The sequence below is a fragment of the Diabrotica undecimpunctata genome, chromosome 6 (assembly GCF_040954645.1).
Source record: "Diabrotica undecimpunctata isolate CICGRU chromosome 6, icDiaUnde3, whole genome shotgun sequence".
NCBI classification, from domain to species: Eukaryota; Metazoa; Arthropoda; class Insecta; order Coleoptera; family Chrysomelidae; genus Diabrotica; species Diabrotica undecimpunctata.
The window spans coordinates 47,904,287-47,918,115 of NC_092808.1; the positions used below are offsets into that span (position 1 = coordinate 47,904,287).

At 30.4% G+C, this 13,829-nt stretch overlaps 1 protein-coding gene across 2 annotated transcripts in view; it reads right to left on the reverse strand.

Moving 5' to 3' along the window:
- Pli (E3 ubiquitin-protein ligase pellino) overlaps nt 1–13,387 on the reverse strand; it is a 298,776-nt gene extending 285,389 nt beyond the window's left edge. The window contains exon 1 of one of the 2 annotated variants that reach the window (XM_072534651.1): nt 12,993–13,387. In XM_072534651.1, the coding sequence (XP_072390752.1) occupies nt 12,993–13,120 (128 nt within the window). In that variant the 5' untranslated portion in view covers nt 13,121–13,387. The remainder of the gene's footprint in view (nt 1–12,992) is intronic. The other variant, XM_072534650.1, reaches the window with a different exon arrangement.
- Nucleotides 13,388–13,829: the final 442 nt, after the last annotated feature.

Sequence of the window (13,829 nt, forward strand, 5' to 3'; positions counted from 1 at the left end):
TATGGTTTGATCACCACATTTCCAAAAGGAACAAAAAAAAGAATAGGTCAAACCATGGTTGAATCAGTTCTTTGTTATAGCTCTGAAGTATGGACAATTAATACAGACCTGAAGAGAAGATTGTTGACAGTTGAAATGGATTATTTGAGAAGAAGTGCTAGAACATCAAGGCAGGAAAGGAAGACTAACGAATCTATAAGAAATAACATGAATGCTACAGAAACGGTCATTGACAGAATAGAAAGAAGAGGTTCAAAATGGTTTGGACATCAATTGAGAATGCCTGAAAAACGTTGGCCCCAAAAACTTAGAGCGCTGGAATCGACAGGTTTGGAGGAAAAGCATGCTTTGGACAGGGAGGATTCCCGGAGGAGAACGGGAATACGGCGATAACCGTCTTCAAAATGTATTGTATTTACAAGTTGGATTAATGTCAAACGTCAATAACCTTATTTTAACCTTCAATTGTGGCTTATTCCCATTAAAATAGTAATTACTTTAAAATGCCACAAGAAAATAGCTTCAGAACAATAGATAAGATCTAGATAAGAGAAGGGAGTGTTCCAAAAATGTCGTCAGCCTTACAGTGGCCACCCCACTTTCGGAGTACGGTACGTGCGACAGTCAACTGCGCATAAGTAAGAGAGGGTGGTTTTAATTGGTAGGCAGGATAATAGATACCTGAATCTTTGGAACTGCTATCTTTAGTACTTTAAATTAAACTAAAACCCAAATTGTAGGGACTCAACATGGAGGTAGCATAAAAAAATTTCAAACCCCCCCCCCTAAGACAAATTCTGGGTGCGCCACTGTGTCGACCCAATAGGTTACGCATAATAATGTTGTAGTATTATTATCAAACAAATTTTTTTCTGAAATTAAAATTAAAAAGACAGTCAAGATTTCATTTCACGTACAAATCGTCTATGAATCTGTTGATACGTATTTCGCTTTAATAAAGCTCATCAGAACAGTTATTCATAGGCGTTCTCAACGTGAAAATTAATCTTTTCTGTCTTTGGGAAGCAACGATAAAATGGCTTCGAAACGGACGCAATAGCGACATCTGATATTAAATCCGTAAAATAGTTTCGAAACACAATTCAGATAAAAAAATTTTCTATTAGTAATTCTTTATTGTGTATTAATGAACTTCTATTACACTGATGGACATTGAATTTAACCATCTAAAGTTTTATTTAAATCTTCTATTAATGTATACATATATATTTACATTGAATCCTCTGGAGATTGTAAATTCTTGTTTGTTAAAAGTTCCTAAGAAATGTAAGAAGTCACTGCTTGTCGTGACTTCTTACATCGCAGTTGAAAATTTGTTTTGATGAATGTGAGCAGACACACAACATTGAGCAGCAAACATCTAATATCATCGAAAACATAGAATCATGGACTAAATACTGTTAATTGGAATTAATATGTACACTAAAAATTTAAAAGAAGTTCACAATATTACTTAAGATTATAATACTTGTACCTTACTCTATGTTAAATACCCTATCAATGAAGTTTATTTAATTGAATATTATGTGCGTTAAAGTCCTTTATCCTAAATCTATTTTCTTACTTATTTCTAGAATTATAACTGCTGCTCATGAATCAATAAAAAAACAGAATAAATTAAAAGAAAAATAAACATAACTATGTTTACGTAACATGGGGGAGAGGGGTAAAAGCTTTGCTTACTTTTGTTGACAAGGGGGAAAGGGGATGGAGAGTAAATCTTTGTAATATATCTGCTTACGTAATACTTGAATGGCCCCTTAGATATTTAAAAAAAAATACCTTTATCTTAAGTATAATAAATTATTAATTTCAAAATTTTATGTTTAATATCTTGACGAAAACTATACAGTTTCAAAGTTTGACTCGAATTATTGAAGTTATACTTCTATACGCACGGTCGGCGTTGGAAATTTGCATGAGAGTGAATCTGTGAAACCATTACAGTCTGTCCCAAACCCTTCTTTCAGTGCATCACTTATTTTGACATAATATAGGATTTTAAGAATGTCGAGAATTATTGCATGTCATTTTAGTTAAATTTGACAGTTGCAGGATCGTATTCCCTCTTTTTCTAAATGAAAATAATTTAATAATTTTAATATTAGTCTTTGTTCTTTCTCGATATCTCTCGGCATATTTAAAATATTTTTATGACAATAAATACAAAATTAAATTTTCACTGTAAAATGTCTGATAATACTAACCTGGAATGACAATTATTTTATCAATTGACGTTGTGAAAGTACTGTCAAGATCGAGACCTTCTGCGTCAAATTATATTTATGCGCATCATTGATTGGATATCTATTTAGCGTATTCTAAACTCCAACCAATTATACATCCGTAACTAGAATTAGGTTTACGATAAATAATTTTCCAAGTTCTATGTATAATTATCACAGACTCACGTTTTTTTCTGTCACTTTTAGCTTAATGTGTTAGAGAGAATTCGATCAACTATGACGCACTGAAAGAAGGGTTTGGGATGAACTGTATGTATATTGGCAGTTTCAAATACTTATAAATATTACATTTTAATTTATTGTATTATTATATTGAATTATGTTGCAGTGTATTTATTGTATTGTAATTTTTATATTAATAACAAAATAAACAATGAATTTTACTGCAGAGTATGTGTAAAATTTTTTTTGCATTCAACTCCTTTTATACATATATAAAAATAAAAATATATATTTTCATTAAAATATTGATACAATCCTTCATTTACTATACTCCTATTACAGGTCAAATGTTTATTTACAGCAAACGATGCACCATATACCTATATAACTAATTATTTTTCTCTTTCTGCTCTCTCTTACCTATAGCATTACATATGTAATGATTGTGCAGATTGACTTCATTATAAATTTTTAAGGCGAACGCGTCTATAGAAGTATAACTTCTACCGGCAGTCTCACTGGACTGCCACACCCGTTTTTTTTAATAGAGTAGATCCTACGTAATATACTTTTTTGAGATTAGGTTGTTAAATAACTTCTAAAAACAAAAATATACAGGGTGTTTCCTTAAAAATAAAGATTATAGACTATGCTAGACTTGCATGAATCACCCTTTAAATTTAAAGTAATTTTTAAAAAGCGCACATTTGAATTTAAAAGTTGAAGTGTCCTAGCGTTAACTGCGTTCCACTTTATAATTCCAAAATTTCATCCTGTATTATTTATAAAAGACCCTACATGATAAAAAGCTTTTACAAATATAAAAGTATACAGGATGTTCCACAAAAAAAATCTTATGGACAACATAAGCTTGCGCGAGTCACCCTGTACATTTAAATTTATGTTTAAAACGCGTACATTTATATAAAAAAGTCGACGGGTCTCAGCGTTTTTTATAATTGTTTAAAACAAGGATAGACATAATTTTGTGTATTCCACCCTTTATATCTGGACTACATTGTAACTAGAACATTTGTTTAAAATGTGACACTTTAAAAGTAAGCATTTTATCAATATCTAAAAAGAATAATTATGTCACATTCTTTCAGACAACTATGTAGCAATTTTAATTTAGGATATGTGTGGGAAGTGAGGATCAATGTCGTTCCTTGATATTCTTCTTCAAGTACCATCTTCGTTCCGAAGGTTGGCGATCATCAGGGCTATACGTATTTTCGAAACTGCTGACCGAAACAATTCGTTGCTGCTACAGCTATACCATTCCCGAAGATTCTTTAGCCAGGAGTTTGGTCTTCTTCCTATGGACCTTTTTCCTGCTATTTTCCCTTGCATAATTATTCGAAGCAGTTCATATCTTTCGCCTCTTGTAATGTGTCCCAAGTATTGCAGTTTTCGTTTTTTGATCGTAAATATGATTTCCTTTTCTTTATTCATTCTTCTCAAGACCTCGACATTTGTGACTCTCTCGGTCCATGATATTCTCAGGATTCTGCGATACATCCACAGTTCAAATGCCTCTAATTTTTTGGTATCAATCTTTTTCAACGTCCATGACTCCATTCCGTAGAACAGCACAGAAAGTACGTAACATCTCATCAGGCGAAGTTTCATTTCAAGGTTCAAATCTCTTCCGCAGAACACTCTCTTCATTTTAGTGAATATGGATCTGGCTTTTTCTATTCTTATTTTGATTTCTGCTGAGCTATCGTTGTCTTCATTTATAAAAGTGCCTAAATATTTGTATTTGCTAACTCGATCGATAATTTCATTGTGTAAATATAAATTTTGGACATTTTGTGTTGATTTCGATATTACCATAAATTTAGTTTTCTTTATGTTCAAAGATAGTCCATATTCTTCGCTGCAGTCTGCTATCTTATTCACCAATGTCTGTAGCTCTTCAAGTGTTTCTGCGATCAGAATGGTGTCATCGGCAAATCTCAGATTGTTTAATCTAACACCATTTATTTTAATACCTACGGATTGCTCAGAGAGTGTTCTATTCATTACGTCTTCGGAATAGAGATTAAACAGGGTTGGTGACAGTATACACCCTTGTCTCACACCTCGCTTTATTTCAATTTCTTCAGTGGTATTATTCTCTACTCTCACTACTGCTTTCTGATTGTAGTACATATTTGCTATTAGTCGGATGTCTCTTTTATCTAAATTCTTTTCTGTCAGTAGTCTGATTAGGTGATCATGCCGTACTTTATCAAAGGCCTTGTTGTAATCTATTATTGATATTAGCCACATAATATCCAAAAAAGGATTTATGTAGATAAAGACGCATTCACTATCGTTTTCGATCGAGGTTCTTCACAGAATTGGTAAACAAAATATACATATACAGAATGTCTCAGTAAGTGGGAACCATGTCAAAATATGAGGAAGGTGGATAATGCTGGTAGAATGGGTAAAGCTAAAAAAACCCCAAATGATTAAAGTATATAAGCAATAATAAAGGAACTTAGCAGTATAAAGTACTAAGCAGTATAATGTACTGCTTAGTTCAATATACTGCTTCGTTCTTTTGTTTCTTACCTAACTTACCTAAACAATTAATTATTAAAAGGACGATTTATAAGTTATATTAGAGTAACGTTTATTATATCAATAAAGTATGTCCCAAAAGAAGCAAACAAAAAAGACAATTAGAACCAACAAAGATGAAAACTCGTTGAAGAATCCAAAATTGAATAGAATACAAAACCAACGAATACAAGATAGTACATATAGATCAAACTCTAATAGAAAAAAGCCAAAAAGGCTAAGATGGCATAGTACCTTGGAATCAATCATTCTGATATTATATCCATAGTAACAACAATTCGATAACCAGATGGGGAGATACTGGCAATGGATGGTTACATACATAATTTTTATTGGTAAAACAGATAACAACAACATAGGAAATAGGTTTTCAAATCATTGGTTCGTTTTGAAATGGCGGAGAGAAATGTATTTTCTAAATTAAAATAAATCGATCCCAAATGAATTAGAAATAAGTACATATAATGGATATTGTAATGCAAGACAGGAAAAAATACTGTAGTTTGACATATTATACAAAAATACTAAAAATTATAATTTTTATTACAATTTATTGTGGTTTATTTTCAGAACCGTAATATATATACCAACCATTAATGAAAAATATTGTGTCCGTCATGGAAACGCCGTCAAACATGAAATATCGTCGTAATGTTCTTTTGAAAAATAAAATTGTGCAATGGTTCTGAAGCTATTTTCTTGTGACATGTGTAACACAGATATTTTTTAATTGGGATTAAACCACAATTAATTGTAATGAAAATTATATGTTTTATTTTGTTTAGAAGTTTCGATTTCAAATCCGGAAATGGGTTTCATCTATATACAGTGTGTCCGTAAATTATGGAATAAATTCGATATTTCCTAAATGAAAAGTCTTTTTAAAAAATCTAAAACACTTCGATTTTTATTATACAAGGTGATACACATTACAATGATGGCGTCATCGGCTCTTTTTTTAAATGTAACACCCTGTATTTTAGGACATTTTTAGATCGATAAAAATGAGCTGATTTTAAAAAAGTATAATACTCGGGTCTAATGGATATCATTTGAAAGATATGCGCTTAGAAAATAAATTATTATTATCAATTGCAAAAAAGTAGCCTACTTTTAGTTTTTGGTAAAACTGTAATTATTTTTAGTAACGTTCAATAACAATTAAGTAGTACAATAATTGTATTAATTCGTGAATGTTCTGTATTATTGCTTAGAATTAATTTTAAGTAGAAAGAAATTTGAGTGTAAAGCAAAGAATTGAAATACTCATGATGATTGGATATGGAGACAAATCGCGAACTCAGATGGAAGTGTGTAATTTATTTAATGATAAATATCCAGAAATACCCATCACGCAGTCAACAGTAAGTAAGATTGAAAAGAAATTTCGAGAAACTGGTACGGTTGAAAATGCATGCAAATCAGGTCGTCCCTCTGTAAATTATGTTACAACATTAGATGTTCTACTTGCTTTTGAAGAAGATGCGCACACTTCTGTTCGTAAGGTTAGTAGTGATCTCGATGTTTTCAAAACAACGGTACACAAAGTACGTAAAAGTAAGTAAAGTAAGTAAAATGCACAGTTGTACAGGAATTAAACGCGGATGATCCAGATAAAAGAATACAATTTTGCGAAATAATGATGTTAAACGTTTGACGTTTGACGTTCAAAATATTATTTTTTCTGATGAGGCTATATTCAAATTAAATGGCGAGGTCAACGGTCAGAATTGTAGATACTGGGCAAAAGAAAACTCCAACTGGATGCAGGAACATCATACACAATACCAGCAAAAGGTAAATGCATGGGCTGGCATTGTAAGAAATAAAATCATTGGATCCTACTATTTCGAAGGTAATTTAAAAGGGCCAGCATACCTTCAGTTTTTAAGTGGGTATCTCGTACCTACTTTAGTTAATTTATTCCCCAGTACAATTATTAATCTTGGAGGTTTTGATAAAAGTTTATGGTTTCAACAGGATGGTGCGCCTCCGCATTATGCTTTAGATGTTCGAAGGTACCTAAACGAAATTTTTCCGAACAGGTGAATTGGAAGACGTGGACATATTGAATGGCCAGCGAAGTCGCCAGGATTCAATCCTTTGGATTATTTTATGTGGGGTCATTTAAAGAATGTTGTTTATAAAACGAAACCTGCAAATATTGGAGACTTTATAATTTTCTAATATTATAAATCAATAAAAGTTAATTTTCTAAGCGCATATCTTTCAAATTATATCCGGTAGACCCCCAGTATTATACTTTTTTAGAATCAGCTCATTTTTATAGATCTAAAAATGTCCTAAAATACAGGGTGTTACATTTAAAAAAAGATCATCACTGTAACATGTATCACCTTGTATAATGAAATTTTATTGTAAAATTTAGAACATTAAATTTAAAAATCGACGTGTTTTAGATTTTTTTAAGGCTTTTCATTTAGAAAATATCGAATTTATTCCATACTTTACGGACACACTGTGTATATATTTTTAAATGGCGCTAGGACTGTCACATTTGTACGATCTCTTACCAATAATCGTAAACGTTTAGAAGTTAAGGGTCTTCACAATTTTCTCGGCGTCAGTTTTTTAATTATTTATTATTATTTTTTTTTTTTGATAAGGACAAACAAATTTTATTCCATAAGTGGTTTCTACAGTGTTTAATTTCAAAATTTCTCCCTGTATTATTTTTTATAATAGACCCTACATCATAGTTCGTTGAAATTAGGTTGTTAAGGAGCTTTCAAAAATATATAAATATACATGGTGTTAAAAATAAATATTGTGGACTATGCTAGACTTGCGTAAATTACCCTGTACATTCAAATTTATGTTTAAAAAGCACAAATTTATTGAAAGTTATAATAAAATAAAATAAAATGCAATCGAATCGTATCGGACTCGAATATAATCGATTATCGAACCGAACCAAATATCGAATCTATTTCAATCGATTATCGAATCGAATCGATTATCGAATTGATTATCGAATCGAATCGATTATTGAATCGTGGATTGAAATATGTGGAATTCTACAGGGTGATTAATAACTACGTGATACGGCAAACATACATTTTTTTAAATAGGACACCCTATATATTTTTTCAAATTTGTATTCTTCTCATTATTCTTGTTCTTATAGTAAATATTGGATTTTGCATTACTATACAAAGTATTTAACAAGTTATGACCAATTTTATTTCGAAATCCATATGAATGATTCTCTCTCCTGCTGTTACCCAATGTGTAGCTTCTTCAATTTTATAATAATTTTTAAACTGTTGGTCCTTTGTCTAGTGTTGTGTAAATGTATTAGTTAATGTTTATGACATTCACCAAATTGTTGGATAGCCTAATTTTGACGAAATGCCCCTGATGCTCTAAGAGCGAAAGTACTTGGACAAGATTTAATAAAAACTGTACTCGAGATCTGGCTTTTATTTAATTAACAAAATAAACAATTGTTTATATATTACTTCTCTATATACATGGTGTTGATTTCATAGGGATTTCGAAATAAAAATGGTCATAACTTGTTAAATGTTCTGTATTTAACAAGTGTGTATTTAACAACACGTGTGTATATAAGTAATCAATAAACGAGACACATCACAGTTTAATACATTTTTATCAACCTCTGCGACAACCTCTGCAAGATGTAGTTTCATAATATACAATAAGATTTGGATATGTATCCAAAAGAATATATTCATCCATTATACAGATTGAACGAATTTAAAACGGAACATACGAAATCAATGTATTTCGGCTCAACTCCGCTCTAGGTGGTTGGCCAACAAAAGGTTGTCAAATAATTATATTATAAAAATCCAATACTTCAGCGGGCTGCTGGATTCTAAATTCATTCAAGAACAAGTCAAAACTCCACCCAAATGGGTTGCCTAGAATCACTGTGAAAACTAGACTACACAAGCAGTTATTATGCTGTCAAACCACTTATCGCTTCCTTATAGTCCAAGAGATAGAGCCGAAATTTTGAACTGATCCGTAATATGACATTTCTCTATTGGAATATATTCATTGTAACTGGGTTAAGACTTTGCCTTACAGGCGGACGCCCCTCGTGGTACAGGGGGTGGCTATACAGGGATGAAGTTGTAATTTTTTTCAGAAAAATTAACGATCGATAATATGGCTGAAAATTTGCCCAGAGTAAGATCTTGGTATAAGCAGACGAAATCCCAAAGGGCGGACGCGAGAGTGGATACATAAGGGGTGGCGCACAGGGGTGAAATTGCAATTTTTTGGGCAAAAATTAACGATAAGTAATATGTCCGCCATTTTCATGGCTCATTATTTAGCCCCTAAAAACTCTAAATCCAAAAGGGCGGACAGCTGGGTTGGTACAGAGAGCCATAAAACGGGGTCAAATGTACCACTTGCCTGCGCATTTTAGGTCTCGGTAACAATTTTCAAACTGATTTTATTATGATATTTTTATACCGATTGATTTGAAAATTTGTATGCACACTTCTGTTACTATTCTGAGAAGCGTCAAGTAGAGTTTTCCTCAAAATTTTCCAAAAAAATTTCCGTAAATGAAAATTTTCGTAATTTTTTGAGGTAAAATCTAATTTATAGAATCCTTTCGATTTTCTGTAAGTTATACCATGATTTTTTTCCAAAAATTTTCAAACGATTTTTACGATAAGAAAAAAATATTTCTAAAACTTTTCTAAAACATTTGATAAAACTCTACGTCATCGTCTGAATCTTTTATAGAATATTTTGTAGTTTTAAAATGATATTATGATAATGTTTTTTTTTTCAAACTAAAGTCATATTTACTTTACAAATCACATTTTTTTCTTAAATATAAATATTTTACGAATTAATTTTTAATTGAATAAATGTTTGATATTTGATATTTTATTAAATTAAAGTAATTTTATAATGTTAACTATTAAATATTTTTGGTATAACAAATAATAATTTTACTTATTTTTTATTACAATAAAAAGGTTTTTAAATTTATATTGCATAAATAATGGTTGTTCAGATATAAGAAAAATTTGATTTATTATTACATTAATAATCAAATACAAAATATATTATTTCTATTTATCAATAGGTAAAATTGAATTTGTAGAATTCCTTTAACATTTTACAAATAATTATTAATAAAAATCAATTTAATAGTGGAATTATCAATTTTTTAAGTTTTGAATTTTACTTTGTACTTAGATATTTTCAATATTTTTTTTAACTTTCAAATTGATTGAATTTTTTTTTTCATTAGTTAATTATAATTTTACAAATTCTGTTTGGACATTAATTTTGCATCATTATTATTTTAAAATATTAAAATAATAATGATGCGCGTTCCATTTAGATCAGTAATTCTAGACGCATGCGCTAAATGTAATAAGTATCAAGATGCTTTTATCCAACTTGGTGAAACTGACTTCGATTGTAATGAAGTTTTTGAAACCTTAGAAACTTTCATATGTCACTTATATGGAACAGGACTGACGAGAACAATTCCAAAAAGAAAAGTAAACGATGTCAGATTTTCATTATTTAACCGGCAGTATAAGTTGCATGATATGAACGAGCCTTTAAAAAAAAAAACTAAAAAATTTCGATGTTTCAAGCTTACCACCATGTCAAGATGAATTACACCAACATCTACTGCGAGCCCATTATATTTCAAATATTTGGACAAATGCTCATAAAAAAGTACCAACAGAATTGATTGTTGAAGAACATGGTTGGGAGTTTGAAGATGAAACATATAAATTCAAATGGTTTAGTGGACCTCAGATGCCAGAATCAATTCGAGAAGTAGTGATTGAAAATGAAGCAGATAATGAATGTGATATTATTGAAAGTGAAAGTGACGAAGATGATGAATGTGATCACATCAGTGAGAGTGAGAAAAATGACGAAATTTTTAAAGTTTTTCTAAATTTTTTTTTCTTTTGGATTTAGAGTTTTTAGGGGCTAAATAATGAGCCATGAAAATGCGGACATATTACTTATCGTTAATTTTTCCCCAAAAAATTGCAATTTCATCCCTGTCCGCCACCCCTTATGTATCCACTCTCGCGTCCGCCCTTTGGGATTTCGTCTAGTTATACCATGATCTTACTCTGGGCAAATTTTCAGCCATATTATCGATCGTTAATTTTTTGGAAAAAAATTACAACTTCATCCCTGTATAGCCACCCCCTGTACCACGAGGGGCGTCCGCCTGTAAGACAAAGTCTTAACCCAGTTACAATGAATATATTCCAATAGAGAAATGTCATATTAATGATCAGTTCAAAATTTCGGCTCTATCTCTCCGACTATTAGGCAAGCTCCTCTTTCCTTTAAAGGAGACAGATAGTTGAACGATATTTTATACAATGCCTATCACCGGGTATGGATTTATTTTTGTCCAAGTTTTATATTGGTCCACTATTTCAAATGCAGTTCAAACAGACATATATTAAATTGTATGTTCCGTTTTAAATTCGTTCAATCTGTATATTATAGCCACCACGTAGCCCAGAATTCCGCTTGATTTTGGTGTATGAGGCGCATTAAAACAACGTGTCTATAAGAATCCCATAAACATTCGCAACCAACTATGAGAAGAAATAAATACTGCAGCAGTTTCTTTAGAATCAATGATGCTATTTAATATGAGACGATCTTTTATGGAATATATTGACAAATGAATTAAAGAAAATGGTGGACATATCGAACACTTACTTTGAAAAAAGTTTTAATGTTATTTATTTTAACTATTTCTTAATTTGGTTTGTAAATAAAATGTTTTGATTATGACTTAACTTTATATAAAACGTAAAATGTTTGATGTTAAATTCTATTATTCTGTCAAATTATTGATGTCAAATCCTACTATTAATTATCCTGCTGATATATTTATTTAATTTAATATTTCGTTAAATATTAACTTTAGTTAAAGGTATTTTATACCCAAATTCAAAAGTATTGATGTTTTTGTCTATTTTTCCTTCGTTGCCTAGAGTAATTGCGTTAAATCATAATTATGCAGCTGATTTGTAAAATGCAATTATCTCGAAAACTGTTGAGTTTCGAAGTTAATAACAAGTTTACCTTTTTTGTTGTTAAAATAATGTATCTTTAATATTCTTTATCACAAATACCGGTTACTTGAAGAACAAAAAAGTTAAGTGCAAATTTATGATACATATGTGGCATATGTATGATGTAGCTCTATCAGCTACATCAAAGTGTGCATCAAATTATAATTCCTCATATTTAGAAGTACCCAGTTGTAAATTTTTATGCATAAATGTTCACAAATATGAAAGTTATAGCAAAAAGTTAAATTTCAAATTTGCATTTTAACACTCTGTATCTTTCTTAATATTAACAATTTATTAAAGCAATTTGGCTTAAATCTTACTGTTTCTTTTTGTACAATTACTTACGGACCACCCTGTATATATATATATATATATATATATATATATATATATATATATATATATATATATATATATATATATACATTTTAATGTCATAAAAATTACAATTGAAACGACTTAAATTTAAGTTTAAGTCCCCCTTTCGAGTAGAGTTCAGTATGTTTCCTTGAGTTAAATCTTTTAATATCGACGTTATGTCACTTCAATTTTAATTTTTAAGACATTTAAAATGTAAATTAAATTTTAAATATTTATGTACATATTATACCATTTTACAATGAAGTTTGTTACTTCACTGTAAGTTTATTTAAACTATAAAACTGGGATCTGGGATCCTTCCCTTTTGTTAGTTAAAATATAATAATGTGTTATTCTACTTTAATGTAATGCCAATTAATTGGCATTAGATGTTGAAGCTCACTTTCCAAATAAACATGAACATAAACAAATATCTTTATCTTTGGTAAAATTTTTCTTTGAATACCCTCTCCTTTTCAAAATTACATCATCCATAAATAGCAACTTTGTATTATCTAAAAGTAAATAAATGTATACTTACAATTTTCTCATTTTAATTTTAACCACATCCATTGTAACACACAAATGGGACAATTCAATTTCACTATTATTTACAAGGGCACTACTACACACTTTAAAAGGGCGCAAGTTTTTCCTAAAATTAGACATTGTTTATAAATTGACAATTGCAAGCAAGAAATAAGATGTTTTAGTGGTGAAGTTCCAATATAATATTTAGGTGGGAGATTCATTTTGAACATTTTCTTGTTAAATCTTGTCATTTCGACAATATTTTTCCTGAATCTTTACCCAGACATGTTCAAGAAAATTTTGCAAAGTTTCAACTGGTGAACCGAGAGCGCGATGTGGTCGCGCATGCACCAGAAACATCCGAAAGCCGGTGAGGTACGAAGTACCTTGAAAAGATAGCGAGTGTACTCCTCGTCGTGAAGACAGAGACGAAATGATTTTATAAATTTTAACGGTTGTTTCACAGAACTAAATTCATCCGGAAATGCCGATCACGCTGTGCATATGCAGACGTCCAACTATGTACCTGTGAAAAGTTATACCAGTTAATAGTCTCCATACTATATTTGTTCGATTGTACGTGACAATTCAGAATTATGTTCGAAAAGTTGGTGAGATGATGACTCAACTTTTATAATCTTGTTGCAGCAGACGGCATCAGTTGTTTTCATGTTTTAACTTGTTTAGGAAAATGAGAGCGAATTCGGTGAATTAATATTCTTTAGCGGACATGGAATTATAATAAATTTAAGATAATACTATTGACATAAAAGACTTAATTAATGTTTGCTAAATACTATATAATTTAAAATAATTTTCAAAGAAGTAATTAAACCTTATATTACTA